Consider the following 22,940-nt stretch of genomic DNA (forward strand, 5'->3'; position numbering starts at 1 on the left):
ATTTATGACTTGACTTTTTTAAAAAAGATTTTATTTATTTATTCATGAGAGACAGAGAGAGAAGCAGAGACATAGACAGAGGGAGAAGCAGGCTCCAGCAGGAAACTCAATGTGGGACTCAATCCCTGGACCAGGATCACACCCTGAGCCAAAGGCAGATGCTCAACCACTGAACCACCCAGGCGTCCCATGACTTGACTTCTTTGAAAATGTAACAAAAACTTTCATAGTAAGGCTCAGAGAGTTGCCTGGAAAGTGACTCCAGCATCTTCTATGTTCCGTATTTTCTCTAATTGTCATAGTAGTCCCTGTGTCTAAAGCTTATTCACTGGGGATGAAGCTTATACTGAGATTTTCACTATACCTTGAAATGCTGAGGCTAAGGTTCCTTTTCACAGATCCAGACTGTTCTCCATTAAAATACTACTGTACATTGATTTCATATGGAAACTGCTCAATAAAATATTTCTAAAACTCTAGATACAAATAATTTATTCAATACTCACTTTTAAGTAGAACTATCAGATAGGATTAATAGATTTAGCACATGTAATGGAAAGTCACTACTTATTATTTACCATTGATTATACCAATAGAGTATCAGCACTTACCTGAATAACATGCTTCAGTTTATCAATAATTTGATTTATCACAGGATCAGTTCCTTTGACTTTGACTTCAGGATTTCCAGATTGGGCTTTGATTCCACTTCCAACCACACGCTCTGTATAGCTAACAAAACAAAAAGAGGAAGATACAGGATTTAGTATCCTGTCAGAATATAACCTGCCATAACCATTTGAATATATTTGAGTTCAGAATCTTACTCTTCTAAGAGTATACAACAATGCATTTTTTTTTCTTGGAACGTCTGTTCCTGGTGCAGATGCAACAGATGCAACATTTTTTTGGATAAACTATTTACCATGAAACTATAAGCTATTCTAATGTTTTTCTCTCAAAAGACCCAACCAGGGTATCTGGGTAGCTAAATCTTTTAAGCATCTGCCTTCAGCTCAGGTTGTGATCTCAAGGTCCTGGGATCAATCACTTCTCTTCCTCATTCCTGCTCTCTGTCACTACCTCTCTTTCTCTCAAATAAATAAATAAATAAATAAATAAATAAATAAATTTAAAAAAGACACAACCAAAAATTAATTGTGCTTTAACACTGCTTATCACTATACTAAAGAAAGCACTCTGTCTCTTTATGTCTATCATGAATAAATAAATAAAATCTAAAAAAAAAAAGAAAGCAAATATACATGTCACTTTGTTACCAGATCTTGTTGAATCACATGTATGTCAATCCATATTATCTGGGTCAATTTACTTCATTTTATACAATATATAAATGAGCCACAATGATATTTTTTTACATATTGGACTACAAAAGTCAAAATTATAACCATTATAAATAAAACTGGCAAAATATTTTACAAGTAGACAAAACACAATCAGCTTTCACTGACATTTATCTAAAAAAGGGTGTAGTAAATCATGTTGTATGTAAATACGGTAACTTCATAGGTGGTTAAAGTCATTGCAAATAACTGTCTTCCCAAAATGACAATTTAGATTCATTGGTCACAATCCCAGGAATGAAGGAAAGATTCAGTGTGCTTTGGGAATAGCTAAAAGAAACGGTATATGCCAAGTAAGAGGTTAGGGATAACATGAGTAGTGAACACTGAGCATATGGAGAAATCCACATGGATTAAGACACTTGGGGAAAAAACTAAAGTTACAGCTTGTGTTAGCCCTTGAAGTATTATGGGAAGAGCAATTCTTAGATGGTGTAGTTAATGTAAATTCCAGAGCAAAGGATGACATCCAAGCAGGAGAAATGGCAAAGGCATACAAATAACACACTCAGGAAATATAGCTAGGTATCTATTTACAAAAAGTACAAATACAGAAAAGTAAGAGATAGGAGGCCATGCCCTGAACGTTCCATACTCTCTCCATTTAAGACTCTCCTCTGAGTAAACTGCTGTTTAAACAAAAGTCATAATAAAGTGGTCTCAGAGACTTTCTAAAAGGCATTTCCATATTATGTTTAATGTAGTATTTCTTCCCTCTATTTGAGCAGAGTATCACAGCTAACCATGTAAACCCTCTGGATTTTCTACAGCAATGGGAATCCCTTAAAGAGATGAAAGGAGGCTCCACTGTTGAGAATATGGCTATACAAAAGAAATTTCAAAGAATATCCAGTTCCTCCCCAAATTTTGCACACTCAATGACTAATTTATACAAGTGGATCAAATAATTACTAACTAGATCCTTCCAATGAAATGATGGAACCTTTTTATGTTGATAATATCAGTTGGATATGACAAAAATAATGATATTAATACATTTTTTTAAAGCTACCTTGAACTTACTTCTTAAGGCAGAAATAGATGGGTATAGAGTTAGGTATTCCAGTATATATTAGGGATTTGGCAATATATACTAATAACGACTAGTGAAAGGAAACCAATTACCCAAATCTATTGATGTGCAATAATATTTTTACATATAAGTAATTAAGTAAATTATAAATATTAAGCTTCTCTTAACTCCTCTGTAGCACTATTGTATTTTTTCTTCCAAGTATTTCAAGCAGATTGCACATGTGGCTCTTTTACTATGTATTTGTTATTAATAAATGATGAATAATATGAATACATAAATGGACAAATGCTTGTTTATGATTCAGGCTTTGTTTTAAATACTTTCTTTGGAGCCTGTCAATTTACCTCATATAATCATTTTTTGTGGCCATGAGAATGTACCTATAGACGTCAAAGTACAGGAAGTTTAATTGAGTAAGTGTGTCTGCTGCTATGCCCTGAAATCTATTTCTGCATCAGCTTCCAACTGATGACTGTGTTCAGTAGGGATACTAATGCAGGGCCATTGCTGGAAGACATAGGTCTGCTTTGATAGCCAAGTTTGCTCAGGATTCCCCGAAGCCCTTGCTAACCTTTCCTTTGGCCGCACGTCATGCTTAAGTTCCTCCACTCAAACTTCTTATCCCTCTCCTTCACTCTGGGTCACACATGCTTCATGACTAACAGCTTTTCCAGCCTTACTCAGTTTCCACCCCATTTGCTCTGATAGGCATTTCCCTTAATAAAATTCACTTGTGTTTAATCCCTTTTTGGCATCTGCTTCTTGGAGAACCCAGATAATACAACATCTAATATTTATATTTAAGGATTCCCACTCTACAGATTGGGAATCTAGGATCTGAATATATTCAGTAACTTTCCCAATGCAGCACTCTAATTCTTAATGAAAAATCTTGAAATCAACTAATATAGAGATACAATTAGCTTTGTGCAAAGTGTCATCTTTTTAAATCTTTTTTTCTGTAACTACGGCATTTTCAAATGTTTTACCACTTATGATTAGAAAAGGAATCCTTTTTTCTGTAACTACAGCATTTTCAAATGTTTTACCTCTTATGATTAGAAAAGGATGTACTATTTTCTTCAAAAATTTCAACGAACAGTTGTATATTACAGCTAAACAGTGAAGTAATGCTTGCTAGAGGGGTGAAAAGAAGCTAATAGACTGCAAGTTTGCTATAAGATTTTCCTGTTTTTCTGGAAACACAGACATAATGTAAGCAATGGAAACTTAGTCTCATCTCTTAATTTTAAACACAGTAAAACCTTTGCATAATAAAGGTTTGAACTTTCCGGGTTCACTTATATGTGGATTTTTTTCAATAAATACAGTACTATAAATGTATTTTCTCTTCCTAATTATTGTCCTAACATTTTTTTCCCTTTCTCTCACTTTATTGTAAGAATAGAGTATATACACAAAATATGTGTTAATTGATTGTTTATGTTATCAGTAAGTCTTCTGGTCAACAGTAGGCTATTTGTAGTTTCAGGAGAGTCAAAAGTCATGCATTGATTTTTGACTATGCCCCTAACTCCCACATTCTTCAAGGGTTAGCAGTAAACTGTTACTTTAGTTGCATCTTGGTTTATTTACAGACCATGAACTTTCTTTTAAGATTCAGAAATGTCATGTCACATTAATCTGAAGAATTTCACATTTTTTATTCTTAATTGTCACAGTTGGTAACACAGATAAATTTTATCACAACTAAAATTGATCAAGAATCTCATTCCAAACTAGTGTATTATTCAATAGTTCAGTATCACTATTCTTATGTATTACTTAAATAATGAAAAACACTGCAGCAGGGCATTTAAGATACTTCAAGTGGAAATATAATTTTAAAAAATAAGTTATTCTTTTCAGTTTGCACAATGTTAAGAAGAACCACAATGCAATAGTGGTACATACTCACCAGAATAGTTTAAATGAAGAAGGCAGATGACACCAGGTGTTGGCATGGATATGGTACAACTGGAGCCTTCTCTTGTTTTGGATGGGTGTCTAAACTGATATAAACCACTGTTTGACATGTATGCTAAAGCTAACAACCCCATGGTTCTGGAGGTAAACTCAACAGTGTTTACCAAAAGCAGATATAAGAATGTTCAAGGAAGTACTTCTCAAAATAGCCCCAAATTGGACATAACCCCAATGCCCATAAATATTAACATGGGAAAATAAATGGTAGTATATCTATATAACAACATACTATATAGAAATGATAATAAATGAATTGCAACTATAGTCAATAGCTTATAAGCTAAATGTTGAATGAAAGAAGCAAGGTATAGAACATACTCTGTGACCCCATCTATAAAAGTTTAAAAATGAATCAATGTTCTAAATTACCATAAGAGCTACTCTAGGAGAGACTGTCTAGAAGGTTGAAGGGGATTTCTGGGGTTCTAGTAATACGTTTCTTGATTGGGGTCATGATTACACAAGAGTGCTCATTTTGTGTAAAAAAAAAAAAAAAAGATTGAATTGTACAGTTAAGATGTGAATATTTTATGGTCTTCCAAATAAAAAATACAATTAAACACTCACATTTTTAATTGTATTTCTTTTTTTAATATGTATACATATTAAATGTATACATTTTTCTTAATATGTATACAACAGAAAAAAAATGGTATTTTTAACATGGGCTAAATGGTTTTGTCATGACAAAATGAGTAACTTAGGATCCTGGTTTGATAAAAACTTATTCCATGCAGCCTTTACTTTGCATGCAAAAAAATATGGTTTTCTAATCAAATAACAATGTTTCTAACAAAGGCTTTTTGAGTTTTTTATTATGAAATTTTAATAAATCATTAATCACATTTTCTTCTAAATGTACAAGTAATGGGTAAAATTTTTGAAGGATCCCTACAGAGGTTTCTGGACTTGAAAAACTGCTTGCATTTCAACTAGAGGAAGGGAAAAAAAATACACACACACACACACACACTCAAAAAGAAGCATGTTTTTTGTTAGAGAAGTAATAGGCCCACACCATCTGTCCTTATTTCTTCTAAGCAGGTCTGGTAATGGATGACAGCGGTTTAATAGGAATACTCACTCCCCAAGTACAACTTGCTTTTCATTAGTATGGAAAGAAGGCAAGCACTGATATATTTACATTCTATAAAGATGTTTTAAAATGATGATTAACAATATTCCAATTCTCTTTGTGTTCAACATATGAAATATTAAAAAGAAGTTCTAATAAATCTATACATAGTATATCATTAGGAAGTCATTTCTCCTGACTTTATCAACATTTCTTATTGGAAACTCATGTCATGCCCTACTAGTTGATATTAATTTAATTTTATTTAGAATGCAGTAAAGGGGATCCCTGGGTGGCTCAGCGGTTTAGTGCCTGCCTTCGGCCCAGGGCATGGTCCTGGAGTCCCGGGATCGAGTCCCACATCAGGCTCCCTGCGTGGGGCCTGCTTCTCCCTCTACCTGTGTCTCTGCCTCTCTCTCTCTCTCTCATGAATAAATAAAGAAAATTAAAAAAAAAATAGAATGCAGTAAAATTTGTTTCATATTCATATCAAAGGTATGGTATTTTTATGTGCACTTATACAACTTCAAGTGGAAAAAGTATCTGGAATCTGACCCTGGAATTCATTACAAAACACCTAGAGTGGTCTGACCTAGAAATCTTTGATAACTTCACTGGGACAGGATACAAGAACTTCTAAATTAATATGAAATGAAGAAAACACCTGATCAGAAGCTTTCTTTTTTTACCATTATCATAATCTTTTTTTACAATCTTTTGAAGATTGAGAATGGGTACCATGTTGTTGGTGGTGGTGATGGTAATAGTAATACCAGTACTGATAGATGTATATTACTTTTTTGTATGACTCGATTAGGTGATTGTATATTAAAATTCCTCCAAATTCCAGAGTTTTGAGTCTTCTATATTCTAGAAGACAAAACATTAGAGTGTCTTTGGCTCTGGCAAATATATTGCTATATTGGGTAAAAAGGTCTGGGAAGAACATTATATGTATTCATCAATGAACCTCTTCTTCAACAATACATTTTCCTTTCAAACCATGTCTGGGTCTCCCTTCCTAGTTCTGGCAGCAAATGTGAAAGTACTACAGGTATTTTTGCATGTGAATCTGCCTCAAATATATGGGTGACACTGCATGTACACAGTGTTGGGTGATAATGCATGTACACACTATTGCTCTGTGTACATGCAGCTTCTATACACACTTTTCTTCTTCAGTGAAGGTCTTAATCTTTGAAATCTCAAAACCAAAAGAAGTCATATGATTGATTTTATGTGCCAGGTTTATGGGTATAATCTTTCATGGTAGGTAAGAGGCTTACATGGGATTTAGAGAATGGAGACATCTGTAGAATCAATTCAAAATGATTAAACCTTTAGGGTTGCACTATCTCACTTCAATTGTGCAGACACAAACTATTTTTAAGTTAATCTCCACCATTTGTTTGGCTTTATAATTAGAGATAAATAATGTCTAAATTTGAGCTTAAATAATGAAGTCAAAATAAATAAAAATAATAGAGACCTTACTATGGTTTTATTGTTATTATTTATAAATAACTAATTTCCTGCTGTGGATATTGTACTTGTGATATCTTATGAATAACACTCATTAACATTATTTTAATAAGGCACTGCCGTGCTTTGTTTATTAGCCAACAGAGAGCATGGAGATCCCTACAAAAAAAAAAAATACAAACGTTTAGATTTAGAAAACAGGAAGTCGTTAAAGAATGGATATTAATCAGTCTTCACCCTAACTCTTCAATCAGCAAGGCATGTATTTGTTCCTGTCAGTTTAGCCAGGTGAATCACAGATAAGCTGTTTCAAGATATTTTGTAAGATAAGCAGCTGTGTGAACCTAAAAAATGATATTTCCAAATGAAAATTTAGTGACTATACATGCAAAATCAGTGATATTTAGGAGGCTCTCATTTTAACAACATTGATTACCTAATAAAAATTGTATTAAAAGTAAACTTAACCCTATGTAAAAAAATAGTACATTCCTTAAATTATTTCCTTTCACCTAACCAACCCTTCCCTAATCTTACCAAGAAACAAAAGCTCCGTTTATATAGTTTTAAATTTTTGAGTTAGGGATGCCTAGGTGACTCAGTTGTTGAGCATCTGCCTTCAGTGCAGCTCATGATCCTGGGGGTCCTAGGATTAAGTCCTACTTAGGGCTCCCCACAGAGAGCCTGCCTCTCCCTCTGCCTATGTCCCTGCCTCTCTCTAACTGTATCTGTCATGAATAAATAAATACAATCTTTAAAAATTTTTGTTTTAATTAAAAATTCAAAGTAGGGGCACCTGGGTGGCTCAGTCAGCTGAGAATCTGAGCATCTGACTCTTGATCTCAGCTTTGGTCTTGATCTCAGGTTGTGAGTTCAAGCCCCATGTTGTGCTCCACACTGGGCATGGAGCCTACTTTAAAAATAAACAAAATAAAATAAATTAAAAATGAAAATTCAAAGCAAGTAGTAATAATGGTTTGTTTTATAACTAATTATTCTCATTTTCTTCAAAGTAACTGTCAAACTAAAAATGACTAGTTCTAGCTATCATCAATTGCACATACTATTTTATGTGTAATGGAATGTTAGACTAATATTTAATTTCTAAGGCACACATTTCAAAATTAAATTCTTCTTAGTAAGATATGGGCTCTCTTTCATGGACTTATGACAATTGATAATTATCATTTTGCACTGATTTTCTGTCTCACTTCACTGTTTGATAACATTATATGTTATCATGTTAAACTGTTATCATGTTAAAATGTTAGTTAAGGGATAACTATTATCTAAATACTGATAAATATTATTTGAATCCAAAAACCATTCTTAATTATTTAGGGTATACATTTCACTTAACCAATCTTTTATTAGATGTTACTAAGTCCTAAAAGTTCCTAGAATCTTATACAATTTTTTTAAATGTAAGTGGCACCAACATTAATTAAATTTCAAATATAAAACTACTCATTACATCATAAATACTTTCAAATTAGATGCAAGATACAATAATTCTAAGATTATCAACCTACCATCCAAATGAAACTGCTACGTAATTCTTACCAATAGGTAAGATAATAAAATCAGAGAGAAAGAACCTATGAATTTCAGTGTATTAGCTTCCTAGGGCCACCGTATTCAACCCACTACACTGAGAAATGTAAGGAAATTGGAAGCTACCTGTATGATAACAAATTTCCCCTTGAACATCAATTAATCAATGAACTTTATATATAAGCCTCTATCCTTAAAGTCATAATCTATTTTCCTCTAGGGAAATTTTATTTACTCTAAAATAATATTTATATTTCACAAATACATCTCTTAATTTACAGCCTGAGTTTTCTCATTGTAATTCGGTCCCCCTACAGGAAAATATTTTAATCACCTTTGGAAATTTTCAGAACATAGTATCTAGCACTTTCTGCATTTTAAATGACTTTTATCTTACTAGCAAAAGTAAGCAATGCTATTGATAACTTCCTGTGTTTTAAATTCATACAAACAGGAAATATACCTTAACATACGATTTGTTCTACTCTGCTCTAAATGTTAAAGTTCTGTGAAAGCAGTGAAGGTCCAGTATATTATGAAGGTGTTGATGGCTGATGCTTTGGGGACCCATATAGGCACACAGAATAAATTTTAATCACACTTAATGCTAATGTGGTAGCAAGACTGTGACAATATTCAAATGTGACTAATTTCATTAAATTAGCTATACTGTTGAAGCTAAACTTAGTTGTTTAATTCTATATAAATGCCTCAAAAGAAATAATTAAGCTCTTTTTATTTTTGGTTGATGCTTAGTGAAAAGATATTTTAACTGAGATCTTGTTAGGGTTTTTGTTTGTTTGTTTGTTTTTTATTTTTATTTAGCAACCAGCTCTCTTGTTTCATCACCGTAAGACTGTAAAGGTCCTTACCAGGTTGCTGAATCTAGCACTCTGCTTTCAAAAAGAAATACACCTATACCAGGAATATAGTACTTGGCATTCATCTCTTGGCTTATAGTCTAAAAGATTTGTTGTCTGTCTTTAGTGACAGTAACATAAATTTAAAGCTGGAAAGGACCTTAGAGGTCATCTAGTCCAACTGAACCACGTTTTAAAACAAATGAAGAGGTATGTTTATTTCATCATTTTGCACCTATGTACTGTATTTCCAGAAAAGCCTTTGAGACAGCTTAAAATAAAAGGTACAGACACTATAAAGCAAAGGCACAATGACAGAATAATGAAGGGAGGCAGATGACAATTATGTAAGGAGATCTAGGAAAGAGACTACACTTCAGCCTAAAACCCAGCCCTTCATGATAGTGAAGGCCAGAAGGAAACACACAATTCAGAAGGGTCTCATTAGCTAATGAAAGTAGTAAGTGCAAATGTCAGCAGTTGTTTTTTTGGTATCTCTAAACTCTCAAGCACAACACATGAGTCTTATGAGCAATACAACCAAAATTATCTTCAATAGCAATTTCAAAGGTTTCAAAGATATAAATACACATGATCCTTTTTTAAATGAACTTTTGTTAAGAGTTGCCTGTTTGATACTAAATTTTAGTTTGAAGTAGACATTTCTACTGGGACTTGGTTATTTGACTTGGTGAAAAATGTGGCCTTGGAGAACTTAGAAGAACAGATGGTTAATATTTCCCTGAATTTATTTTTGTTTTTAATTGATATTTTATTTCACCACTCACAAAGAATATATTCTCTGGAAGCAGAGAATATATTCTATTGAAGCACTATAAACAAAAAAAATTTCAAGGTCAAGGTGACTTGAGATAAATCACAAAGCAGAAGTCAGGTCTGAAGCACTGCTTTGTCTCCACTATCCTACACAGCACATAGAAACAGGATAAGCAATTTACTAACACACAGTAGTGAGAGGGGCAGGACAGGTGTAATGATGAGACATATTTTAATTGACAGTTAAATGTTTTTTAATTTTCTTTTGTCTTCCCTCACTTTTGAAAAAAAAATGTGTTTTGTAGAGGAAATTATTCGGTAGATTTAATTCCCAAAGTTTAAAGCAGATCCATCATCAATGGTCTATGAATTGGTCTTGATGTGTGGTCTATATATTTTTGGATTGGTGACAGGAGCCTGTCAAGGGAATCAAAAACTGGGTTTTGTAGCTTTTATTATAAACACTTCTCAGTCTACCTCTTATCTTGGGCATGATCAAACAAATCAGATAGGAATTAGGAAAAGCCAGGCATAATAACAAGAACTAAAAGGATAAAAATGTTTATGTGTACTTTATTTTTATTTCCAATAGCAAAAAAATTGGAGTTCTGAGCCCATGGAAGAGATTTGAAGTTTTAAAAACTTGTCAATAGTCATTCTTAACAAAAACAATCCTACAGTAATTAGTATTTAGAAAGCAAATAGAATTTGAGCATAACACATCAGTTTTAATATCCAGTTTCAATCTCGTCTCCAATTCCAACTTGAAATACTGTCCAACAATTCCGTTTTGTGGTCTGTTGAATTTCAAAATACAAATTGATAGGCTTCAAATCATAGTTATTATGTACAGCAAAGAGGAGATGAAGGTGGGGAAATAACTAAGCTTTTGCACATACCTCATCTTAACTAAACCATAGCCAAATCCCTGCTATCACACAGTCCCACGAAAATGATTCACTTGCATAACAGAATTTAATGTGTCCACTTGCATATATGAGAAAATTTCTTCTCCAACTATTTCTTGGCAAATTCAGTTGTGCTGTGCAGAAAACAGCTGGACTTAGTTCTGTAGACAGAACTATATGTGCTCAGGGACTTTTAGATTCCTAACAATTGTGTATACCACAGAAATACATTTGGCTGACTCGGTATATGAAAAATACACATACACAGTATGTAGGACATTTAGGACAGCCTCCAAATCCTAAATAGAATGGCTATTACTGGCCCGGATGGCTTAGAGTTTCCACACCTTAGGGTCAATGTAGCCAATCTCTCCCTCATTCTCTATACCTTCCCCTCTTTTTTTTTTTTTTTCCTTTTTTCAGTCACTTAAATGATTTCTGCCACATCTTACAGAGTTTACACACTCCATCCTCCCTGCCTGAGAAGTTCTGTCCCTTTAGACCCTTTCCTTAGTTGGGTGCGCTAAATGTTAAAAAGATTTTTGCAGAATGATTAAATTAAGGATTTTGAGATTACCCTGGATTATCTGAGTGAGCAATCAAATCACTTATATATCTTTAACTGGCAGCCAGAGAGAGATTTCTTTTTTACAAATCAAAAAGAGGATGATAGTGGGATCGCAAATCAGGGATCAGAGTGATGCTGCCACAAGCCTAGAAAGGTGGAAGAGAAATGCCAAAAGAAAATGCTAAAAGGTGGAAGAGGCCATGGATGGATTTTCCCTAGAGCCAGGAGAGGGAGTTTGGCCTGATTCACAGTTTGATTTTGGCCTAGTGTATGAATTTCAGACTTCTGACCTTCAGAACTATGAGAGAATGTTTTTGTGGTTTTAAGTCTCTCGGTGGTAATTTGTTACAGCAGCCACAGGACACTAATACAACCACCAATACCAATAATGTAGGTATCCCTCCTACATTATTTTCTCTCACCTTGACTATTGCTTGCTAATGCCTAGTTCTCTGGAATGCATGTATCAATATTGTAATTAAGTAATTAATTCACAATGATGTGTTTAATGTCTGTAACTTCCTCCTAAACTGACTTCTTGAGGTCAAGGAGCATGTCTGTCTTAATCATCCTCTAGTTCTATGGCTTGGCAACATGTTTGGAATATGAGATGTCAATATGTTTGTTATCTGAGTATGACAGATACAAAAGGAAATTAAAAAATCATTTTCAGGCAATAGTTTATCTTTTCCAGAATTGGTCCTTATAAAAGTTAAGAGTCATTTCTAAACATTCCTGAATTTGGTATCACATCCCACGAGTGTGTAAGTTCACTTTAATGCTGATTTGGTTCAGCTTCTGGTGGTCTATCATGGAGTCTCATCCAAGTTCCCATTAGTAAAAAGGAAAGAAAAAAAAATCAAGAAAACAGAAAAAGCAACATAACACCAAGTGCTAAAGCAACATAATACCAAGTCCATGTATGGAGAGTCACCAAGTGAGTGACTCTCCATACATGGACTATAAGAACAATTAAGTTAAATCATCCTATCCATATCTTATTTCATGAGACAGAATAATTTCCTCCTTATAAAAATCATGTAAGATGGTAGTTGGCTCTCCATAGGCTGTTTCATGTCATTCCTGCAGCATCCCAGAGAACATTCCTCTGCTGTCCCAGTTTTGCTCCTTGAGGGGTCAGAGACTGGCTACTCCCATATAACTCATAATGTGTAGCCTCTTCAGGAGACTGAGCTAAAAGAACAAGGTCCACTGGGAGGCTGCTGGGCCAGGGGCAGAGTTCCACAAGAAAAGCCTTGTTGGGGGAGGCAGTAGAGCAGCATGGGTGCCAGAAGCAATTTATAACCTGAGTGATCAAGAGCTCAAACATGGAGGTTTCCCAGCATCTTTGTCTCCCTCTGCGGCTTCCCACCATCACCCCCAGGCATGAACTGAGCCTCTTTTTCTTCTTTCCCCCTTCCCTTTCACATGTTACAAATTGCTATTTATTAGTACAATAGGATTTGAATGAAGTTTAGGGAACAATGGAGAGAGATTACAATGCAAAACAGAGAACTACAGTTAAACAAGTGACTTGCATATATCAATAGTTTATTTCAATTTAATGTCCAAATAAAATACAGCCCTCCTTTAGAATCCCTACCCAGAAAGCAGTACATGGATAATCTATAAATAGTTCTCATTCCTGCCACACTCATGTCCCCCACTATATGTGCATTTTGAGCATGATAACATGTCTGGTACCCTGAACCAGACAGGATAAAATAGTTATCCACCTTAGGCTAGTTGAGTTATTCCAATAAATTCTTGCCAGCCACTGAGACAAGCTGTGTCTATCAACCTGCTCTCTGGTTGAGATCAAAAAGGAGCTCAGCTATCATCTTGAAAGTAAACAAACAAATAGAAAAATGGTTATTACTTTTTGATATCAGACCCTGATTTTGGATAAACATTACTACCTTCTAAATCAAATGAGTGGGGAAAATAAAACAGGAAACACCACACACACATATACACACAAAAAGCATACTGTAAAAAAAGGAAAGGGAGCATCATATTCCCATAATGAAGACTCTGGGGGAAAGAATATACCTTAAAAAGATTTGACTGTGAAACCAGAAGAAATATTTAGAAAATTGCTTTAAAGTACTTAGACTATGAAGAATATATAGAAAAGCAAGTCAATTATAAAATAGAATGTGGAAGTTAAAATGACAAAAATGGGAGACGCCTGAGATTAGGAGGTTTATAGGAAAAATAAATGCAGTAGCAGAATTTCCAACCACAAAGGAATCCATGGACAAGAAAACCGATACACTGAAAAGTTCAAGTGGTAATTGAATCAGAGCCCTGGGGGGAAAAGAAAGAGATAAAACAATGACAGAAATGATGGTAGATGGGAATCCCAGAGACTCAAGTTTCAACTCAAAAATAATTTGTATCTCTGAGAAAGAAACAAGAGCAACTTGATCTAAAACAATAATCAAAACTATAACTGAAATATAACGACTAAAATAACTAATGAGATTGTAGGGGCAGTGGTGGGAAAACAGTGAAGTGTTATCCATATTTAGTAGTCAAACTCCAGAAATAAAATATATATATATATATATATATATATATATATATATATATATAAATTTATATATAGATAGTAAGGTAACATCAGCAGCAGCAACAATAGTCCTTTAAAAATAAATTCTGGGGCAGCCCGGGTGGCTCAGCAGTTAAGCGCCACCTTCAGCCCAGGGCATGATCCTGGAGACCAGGGATCAAGTCCCAAGTCAGGCTCCCTGCATGGAGCCTGCTTCTCTCTCTGCCTCTCTCTCTCTCTCTCTCTCTCTCTGTGTGTGTGTGTGTGTGTGTGTGTGTTGTCTCTCATGAATAAATAAATAAATAAAATCTTAAAAAAAATAAAAATAAATTCTGTCAGGCTTGCTCTAAACCTTTCTTTTGCCACATTAACATACTAGAAGACATCGAGCTTTTAAAAGAATAAGAATATGACCAAGAATACTATACTCATCAGGTTGTCTTTCTCAAAGTTGAATGAGAAGTATTCTGTATATATTCCACTGATTTGTCTTTCCAATAATAATTTACTAAGGATATATGGGTATATATTGGGGAAAATAATCAAAACTAAAGCTTCAAAAATTAGGAAGTTGTAAATCCAAAATCCTGAGACAAATGACTTAATTAAGTATAAAGCTAATTTTACATATTTTATAATAGTTTGCTACAAAAATATTCTAGTATTAGTATAGTTACAAGAGAAAGTACAATTACAAGAGAAAGTATATTTAAGAAATTATATTTCATATTCCAAATTACAATATCAGATATTGAGAATTTTTAGGGGCCAAGAGAAGGAAAGGCATTCTACATCCCACTGTGAGCTCAAGAGATATCACTAAAAATTCTTTTAGGCTCTATTCAATGAATCCAGATTTAGACGACACGTGACCTCTTCCAACATGACCACTCTAGTCTAGTCCATGCCTATTCCCTCATCTGATTGTTACAAAAGCCTCCTAATTGGTCTCCCAGTTTCTGCCATTGATCGCCTTCAGTTATTCTTAACACAGGGACATAGAGATGTTATTAAACATAACCCAGATTATGTTGCTCCTCTTCTTAAAACCTTTCTATGAATGCCATCTCAGTTAGAGGAAAAGCCAAAGTCTTTACAATGGTTCTTTCTCCACAGTCTGCCTCTTCTTTATGTTTCTGGAATTATCTACTGATACTCTTCCCTTCCCTCATTATGCTTCAACCACATTAGTTTCAAAAATGGTATTATCAGAGTAAGTCTGCATGTTTCTGATTCAGGGTTTTGGTATAAGCTGTTCTCCCTGGAATGTTCTTTTCTCAGCAGAGCATAGTCCTCCTCATCTCTTTCAAGTATCTCCTCAAATGCCTTGCACCTAATATATAATTGCCATGTGTAGCAGTTTTAAAAATCAAGTTTAAATAGGTTGACATCCAGTGATGGGTCTGTATCCCCTTCTCTTGAACCTGAGTATGCTTGTGATGCTATAACCAAGACTGTGACAAATAATTTTGTGTAACTTCTAAGGCTGAATAGTATAAGCCCACATAGCTTCCCCCTGATTCCCTCAGGATGCTCAATCCATGAAAACCCAGCTACCATATAAGAATTTCAACTACTATGATACCACTGTGATGGCAAAGTCATGTGTGGCTCTCCAATAAAGAGTGCTTGCCAGCTGAGCCCATCCTTTTACCCACTCAATTATTTATAAGGTGTGGGAAAAAGCCTCTTGGACCCTCCAGACTGGCTTATTTGCCAGTTGAAAAGCATTAAGTCATTTTAATCACACCAAAGCAGAATAATAGTCCATATGAATCCTGCCAGAATATTTTTATAGTATCATAAGATATAATAAAATGATTATTGTTTTAAGTAATTAAATTGTGGGGTAGTTTCTTAGCAATAGTAAACATAAAACCACTCTACCTCTATTGCCATCAATCTCTACCCTCCTTTCTTGATTTATTTTTTTGCAACATTTTAAAACAGATCAAGTAGTTAACTTATTTTTGATGATCTCTATTAGAGATTTTTGTATATTTTATTCACTGATACATAAAAACCTACCTATAAATAGCTATAAATGTGTGTTGAATGCTGAAAGACTAATATTAAATGGTAATAAAGGTTATGTATGCAAGTTTTTAACATTAAAAAATATAAAGTGAAAAACATATCCCAAGAAGAAAAAAACAAGCCCACAGAATGCTGTTTACAAAGCATAAATGAGTTCACAGAAGTAAATGCAAAAAATCAGGTAACAGAGATAAATTATAGCACCTACTATTGAAAACAGACTGCCAGATTGAATTTATAAAGATAAATAAATGAATAAAACTCTATTATATTTACTGGAAATGTAAAAATTATTCCTGGACTTTTAACTATAAAATACCTAGGTTAATGTGTAGATTACTATGGGAAATAAAAATAAAAAATTTTGAATAGCAACACTGATTTCAGACAAAGTAGAATTCAAGGGAAACGACTTTATATGGAAAATAATAAAAGTGCTTAATAGCATAAGGCAAAATAGTCAATGGATATATAGCAACAATAATCAGTAAGTTACATATCAAACATTTATAAAGCAAAATGTATTCATGCTACATGAATACCTAAGTAAAGATAAAGTTATAATCAGAAGAAATTTAATTGTGGTAGAATTAGTGTTGCTCTCAGTTATGACTGATTAAATAGATAAAAGTTTAAAGGATATAATTTTATCATTATAATGTATATTTTAACACATAAATATAAAAATTTGTGAACCAAAAAATATTTTTCTTTCAAATTTCCTTTGACAATGAAAACTCTAATGTATTAAAGATTATAAAATTGCAATATATTTCTTAAATATTTTATTTATTTATTTGAGAGTGAGAGAGCACAAGCAGGGAGCAGAAGGGGGAGAGGAGGGAGAGGGAGAAGTAGACCCCCCAATGAGTTGGGAGCCCATCCCGGGGCTCAATCCTAGTGCCCAAAAATCATGACCTGAGCCGAAGGCAGATGCCTAACTGGCTGAGCCACACAGGTACCCCTGCAATATATTTTTAAAAGTACAAATTATATGGTTTACATTACCTACCTAAAGCTAAAAAAAGCTAAAAATTAAGGGAAGTTAGAACAAGACAACCACTACCACTGCTCTCTTATAATAGTCAAAAATAAATACATTGAGATTACTCCTTTGTTAAAAAAGAAACCCAGTCAATTATTAGAGAGATAATCCCATATGTCATTCAAAATGCAAAAAAAAAAAAAAAAAACCAAAAAAAACCCAAAATGCATAGGTATAAATATTCTCATTAGTATTAAATTTTTTAAAATAACTAAGTATTTAACTCAAAAATGTAAAATAGTAGAACAAAACATATATAAATCAATTATGAAGAATACTAAATTAAATGTTAAAAGGTAATGAATTATAAACAATAAAAAAATCAGAACTGATAAAGGTATATGAGTTCATTCATTACCAAGTAACCCATAATATACAAAAATGTGACAAAAATGTATAAAAATATAGAAAATAATAAAAAAATATTTTTATTTATTTATTTTTTAAAATTTTTATTTATTTATGATAGTCACATAGAGAGAGACAGAGACATAGGCAGAGGGAGAAGCAGGCTCCATGCACCGGGAGCCTGACGTGGGATTCGATCCCGGGTCTCCAGGATCGCGCCCTGGGCCAAAGGCAGGCGCTAAACTGCTGCGCCACCCAGGGATCCCCAGAAAATAATTTAAAAAATTAAAATAAAAAATGTGAAGTAGAAAAACAAGTGTAAGAGATGCAGAAATTGTTTTAAACACAGTTACTCATTTCATTTATATGACCATGTACTGGGGAAATGAATCTTATATGAACTTAAAAATGATAAATCTGGTAAATATATGAATCTTTTTGCAAGAAACCCAAAATATTGTTAAAAATAAAATCTGTCTTAAAGGCTCAATAACCAGACAGTTTTATTAGTATGTCTTTTAAAAGCCTGAGTCCAAGCTATAAAATACATATAAAATCATAGAAAAATATGAAGCTTCTTTTCTAGTAATTTTACAAAGCAAAAAAAAAAAAAAATGATACCAATTTTTGAAAAATTTAAAATAAAAAGAATGAAATATTTAAACAGTATTTCCCATGAACATAGTTAAAATATTCTTAAATAAAACAATCACAAACTGAATTATATACTTACTAAGAAATCATCCACCCTAATAATCTAGGATTCAAATTCAGGCATACAAAGGTGGTTTAATACTAAGACATGCCTTATTTGTATAATGCAACATAACACTAAACCTCTTTATTTATTTTAAATTGCATATTTACTTAATAATTATAATACACATGACTAATAACATTTAATTAAGTATTAAATAATCTTTCCTTACCATGATTAAAATAACTATCTTAAGCTAACAGGCAATTTTATTATTTAATTTTAGCTAATATGAGGAAACAAATAAATATGTATATTAGAAAGGAGACAAATGATCAGCAATAGTTTTATTTTTTTTTAATTTTTTTTTTAATTTTTATTTATTTATGATAGTCACAGAGAGAGAGAGAGAGAGGCAGAGACATAGGCAGAGGGAGAAGCAGGGTCCATGCACCGGGAGCCTGATGTGGGATTCGATCCCGGGTCTCCAGGATCGCGCCCTGGGCCAAAGGCAGGCGCCAAACCGCTGCGCCACCCAGGGATCCCGATCAGCAATAGTTTTAATAACTAATCATCTAATCATGACTAGTTCTATGTGATCACATATGCCAGATGAAAAGCACAAAGCAAATTTGTCAACTCAACCCAAAAGATAAACCTCTATCTTTATATGACACAATGTGATCATAAAGAAAGACTTTAGACTTCAGAAAGATTGAATCCAAGTCCTATGTTAGTCCTCTCTCATATACGGAAGCAAATTTTTCCACCCTAAAATATGCCTCTTTGGCATACTGATAATCTTAAACAGATTATTTTTAAGAAACTGCAAACACAAGAGAAAAATTGAGAACCAAGTAGAAGTTACCCTTTTGAAAGAGACATTTATATGTATAAATGTCTTGTTATTGGCAATATACATGGATAATTTCAAAAGGGAAATCTCCATTTGTATATGTATCTCTTTTGTATCAAGAAGAGGCAGAGAGGACTCAATTGGTAAAACTCTTAGCAATGAAGAAGGCATGGACTTAAATATGGGTAGCTCCCTTTACTGTGCTTTTCTTGTAACCTCCCACCTGACTCTCCACCCCCAACATCTTTTATGTTTAGCTGAAGATGGTATTTAAGGTGATAGCTTCCACCATTTGGGGAAGTTACTCCATTTTCCTGGGTCTTTCCCATGTATAAAGAAGATATACACATTATTAAACTTTTCTTTGATTTTCTTCTATTAATCTGTGTCATGTCAATTTAATTCTCAGACCAGACAAAAGAACCTTAGAGGGCAGAGAAACATTTTTCCTCCCAACACTCACAGTGTGGATTTGGCCATTCACGAACTCTTCCTGAGCATCAATTATCTTATGTTTAAAATATCAGTGCAGTGTTCTAATTTTCAGAGTGGCTGTGAATAGTAAGTGTGGACTAGAATTGCGGTGCATTAAAATAGGTGACTGATGTCAGCCATCTGGGACCTTCTCAAGTGTCTTCAAGAAAAAACCAGAAACAAGAAGAATCAGAAAGCCAGTTAAGCAGGGGCATGCAGGCAATATTTTTGAACAACAGATATGATGGAAACATAATGTATGAAGATGACCTAAGGGTCTTTCATGTGTTTATGTGGAAATCATTAAACCTTAATTCTTATAACTGAACATATTTCATCTGGTGACATACAATTATACCTTGGAGAACTGCTTACAAACATTTAATATCCCTTCACCTTTTTGCATGTAATCCTTTGTAAACAAGCTCCTTAGCAGTTCTTTCAGAGCAACCTGAAATACAGTCTCCTATGCTATTGTCCTCTGTTAACATAAGGAAAAACCCATTTACTAAGCTACTTTGAGGTTGGCTTTTTTTTTTTTCCTTTCTTTTCAGTTGACCTAAGTGAAATCATCCATGTATATTGCCAATAACAAGGCATTTTAACAAATACTAGTTACTATTATTTTAATCTAAAGGAGGAACACAAAAGTATTCATTTTTCTATACTTCATTTTTCTCCAATCATAGCTCTAAAGGAGGTATACATATAACTGAAGCAAAAAAAAAAAAAAAAAAACCTTATTGAGTATACTTTTGAAATAAAATTTGTTACTCCCTATAAGCATGCTATCAGCAGGGAGTTCATATTATACATAAATTGCTTTAAGACAATCCAAAATCCCAAGTAGTTCATTAGTTTAGTTAATCATATTATGCCAATATTAATTGGTTTTGATACTGCATAGCAGTTATATAAAATTTCATCACTGGGGGACGCTGAGTAATGGATACATGGGGTCTCTATATTTTGTTTGCAACTTCTTGTGAATCTGTAATTTCAAAAGAAGTTAAAGAAGTCATGCAAACTGAACATGATTCAAGGAGACAAAAAAAATTTACAAGACAAATTAAAGAAGGGACTGTTTTAGAAATAGTGAATGTAATCCTTCAAAATGTAGGAATGGCGAACAAACTTTGAGGGAAAAAAATACACATATAAATGAAATATAAAATTATTACTGAAAAAAAATCATATTAAATTAAACAGCAGCAACCCCTGCAATTCCAAATCTACTACATCTTTAGTTTTCCAAAATCTTGGCTCTTTTTAAGACTAAGTTACCTTTTATAACATACCCATGTAGTAGTGCTGTACATTATAAAGAACCTTATTGTGTGCTAAAGCATCTATAAAAATAAAGGTTACTATTCTTGGAAAATGCAAACCAAGGAAAGGTACGATATTGCCAAAGCTAATTAGAATCAAATAGAGAGCAAAGATTCCAAAAAGAGACTGAATATTTCCACTTTATGCAGACAAAAGGGCATCCAATAAAGGACACATACAATCTATTACTCAGGAGACCAAACCTTGGAGACACAAGTCTGACATTTCCTATTTCCTTTAAAACAACACTGCAAATCTCTTGGAACCCACAGCAACACCCTTGGAGATTTGAGATTACCTGATAATTTCAGAACTGATGTTTGACATAACACTGACATGTTGAATATTTTCCTTTAGCCACAGGAGATCTCCAGCTCCAGAAATCATAAGTCAAAGAGCATACACTCAATTCATTCTTTGTTATTGAGTGGTTTGTTTTTGCTAGATAATTTATGGAAAATTAGCACAAAATGACAGCTACGATATGGTGTAGGAATACCAAGTAGATGAGAAAGTTGAATATTATTACCAACACAAGATAAGAAGAGCAGTCAGCAAATAAAGGTCAAATGAAGAATCAACCTAAGTTTCTCATAATGTCAACTCTGAAATGCAGTTTCAGCAAAAGTCTGGGCAAAGATAGTTTGGTTGCCTTTTTTTCTTGCCTAACTTAAACTCTGAAATTCTCTATGGCTGAAGATATATATAAAAAAATATATATACTATATATATATATATATATATATATATATACCATTATCAAAATCCTAACAAACATTCATTACTTCTAACCCAAGAATTTAATTTTTACTATGGCAAGCAAAATAATAGATGAGTAGTCAAAATAATGAGGGCAGAGAAATTGATCACAGTATTATTTTGGTGGGCAAAATTAAAAGCAATAGAAGTATACATAAATTAATGATGGCACATTCATTCTAGGGAATTATATAGGGAAATGCTGGCTATTTTATATTAGGTAACAAAAGCAATGTTAAAACTATATATTATCTCTACCATGAAAATTATGGATATGTTAAGAAAATTAATAGCACATTTTCTAGTATATGGTGACCATAAAATTTGTTCTCCATATCAGGCCATTACTGAAAGTAAAAGAGGGATTAATAATAAAATAGTCCACATTGGAAATCTCTTAGAGACAGAGAATATGTGTCACCATACTTGGATTATGCTTACCTTGTTCCAGGCAGGCAGGCCTTCAAGTAGTTTGTATAACTGAAATCATTTAATCCACATCAGACATTGGAATATGGACATTATTGGTATACACATCCTATAGATGAAGGAACTGAGGTACACAGCCAATAACTTCCCCCAGTTTGGTGAGTTTTTATTTAAGGTAAGACTGTCTGGTTAGAGTTCATGCCCTTAATCACTATACAAAATGCTTTCTGGAAGCCCTGGAAGGAAACATATGAAACTACCAAAGAGAGGAGACCAGCTGAGGAGAAATTTCTATGCTTTTTTAAATGATTAAAAATTTTCATGTCTATGCTAATTGAATAACATTTTCTTTTTTTTTTTTTAAGATTTTATTTATTTATTCATGAGAGACACAGAGAGAGAGGGAGGCAGAGACACAAGCAGAGGGAGAAGCAGGCTCCATGCAGGAAGCCCAATGTGGGACTTGATCCTGGGACTCCAGGGCTGAAGGCAGGCGCTAAACCACTGAGCCACCCAGGGATCCCCCTGAATAACATTTTCAAGAAGAAAAACATTGTAAATGAATCAGTAATTTACCAATATAAAAGAAAAATCTTTTTGTTCCCCTTTTGGTATAAAATGACTATCTGTCTTTTTACCTTCTTAATTATTTGCTGGTTTTAGAAGTACAATAATCATTCATTTCCTTTCATGTCCCATTTCACAAATGAGTGAATGCTTTTGAATTAATAATAATATCAAGCTGGGCAGGTTTTCTCACACACACACATAAAACCATAAAACAAAAATAAATTTCCAAAAT

The 22,940-nt window shown here is 33.5% G+C and overlaps 1 protein-coding gene across 6 annotated transcripts in view; it reads right to left on the bottom strand.

The window, feature by feature from the left end:
• The window catches only part of GPC5 (glypican 5), a 1,343,507-nt gene that overhangs the window by 892,102 nt on the left and 428,465 nt on the right, over positions 1 to 22,940 (bottom strand). For all 6 annotated transcript variants that reach the window (XR_012009862.1, XM_072782622.1, XM_072782624.1 and 3 more), the window contains exon 6: positions 612 to 732. Coding sequence is in view for 5 of the 6 variants with exons in the window: in XM_072782622.1 (XP_072638723.1) it covers positions 612 to 732 (121 nt within the window). In the remaining variant the exon portion in view is untranslated. The remainder of the gene's footprint in view (positions 1 to 611; positions 733 to 22,940) is intronic.

The sequence above is a fragment of the Canis lupus genome, chromosome 17, assembly GCF_048164855.1.
Source record: "Canis lupus baileyi chromosome 17, mCanLup2.hap1, whole genome shotgun sequence".
Classification (NCBI taxonomy): Eukaryota; Metazoa; Chordata; class Mammalia; order Carnivora; family Canidae; genus Canis; species Canis lupus.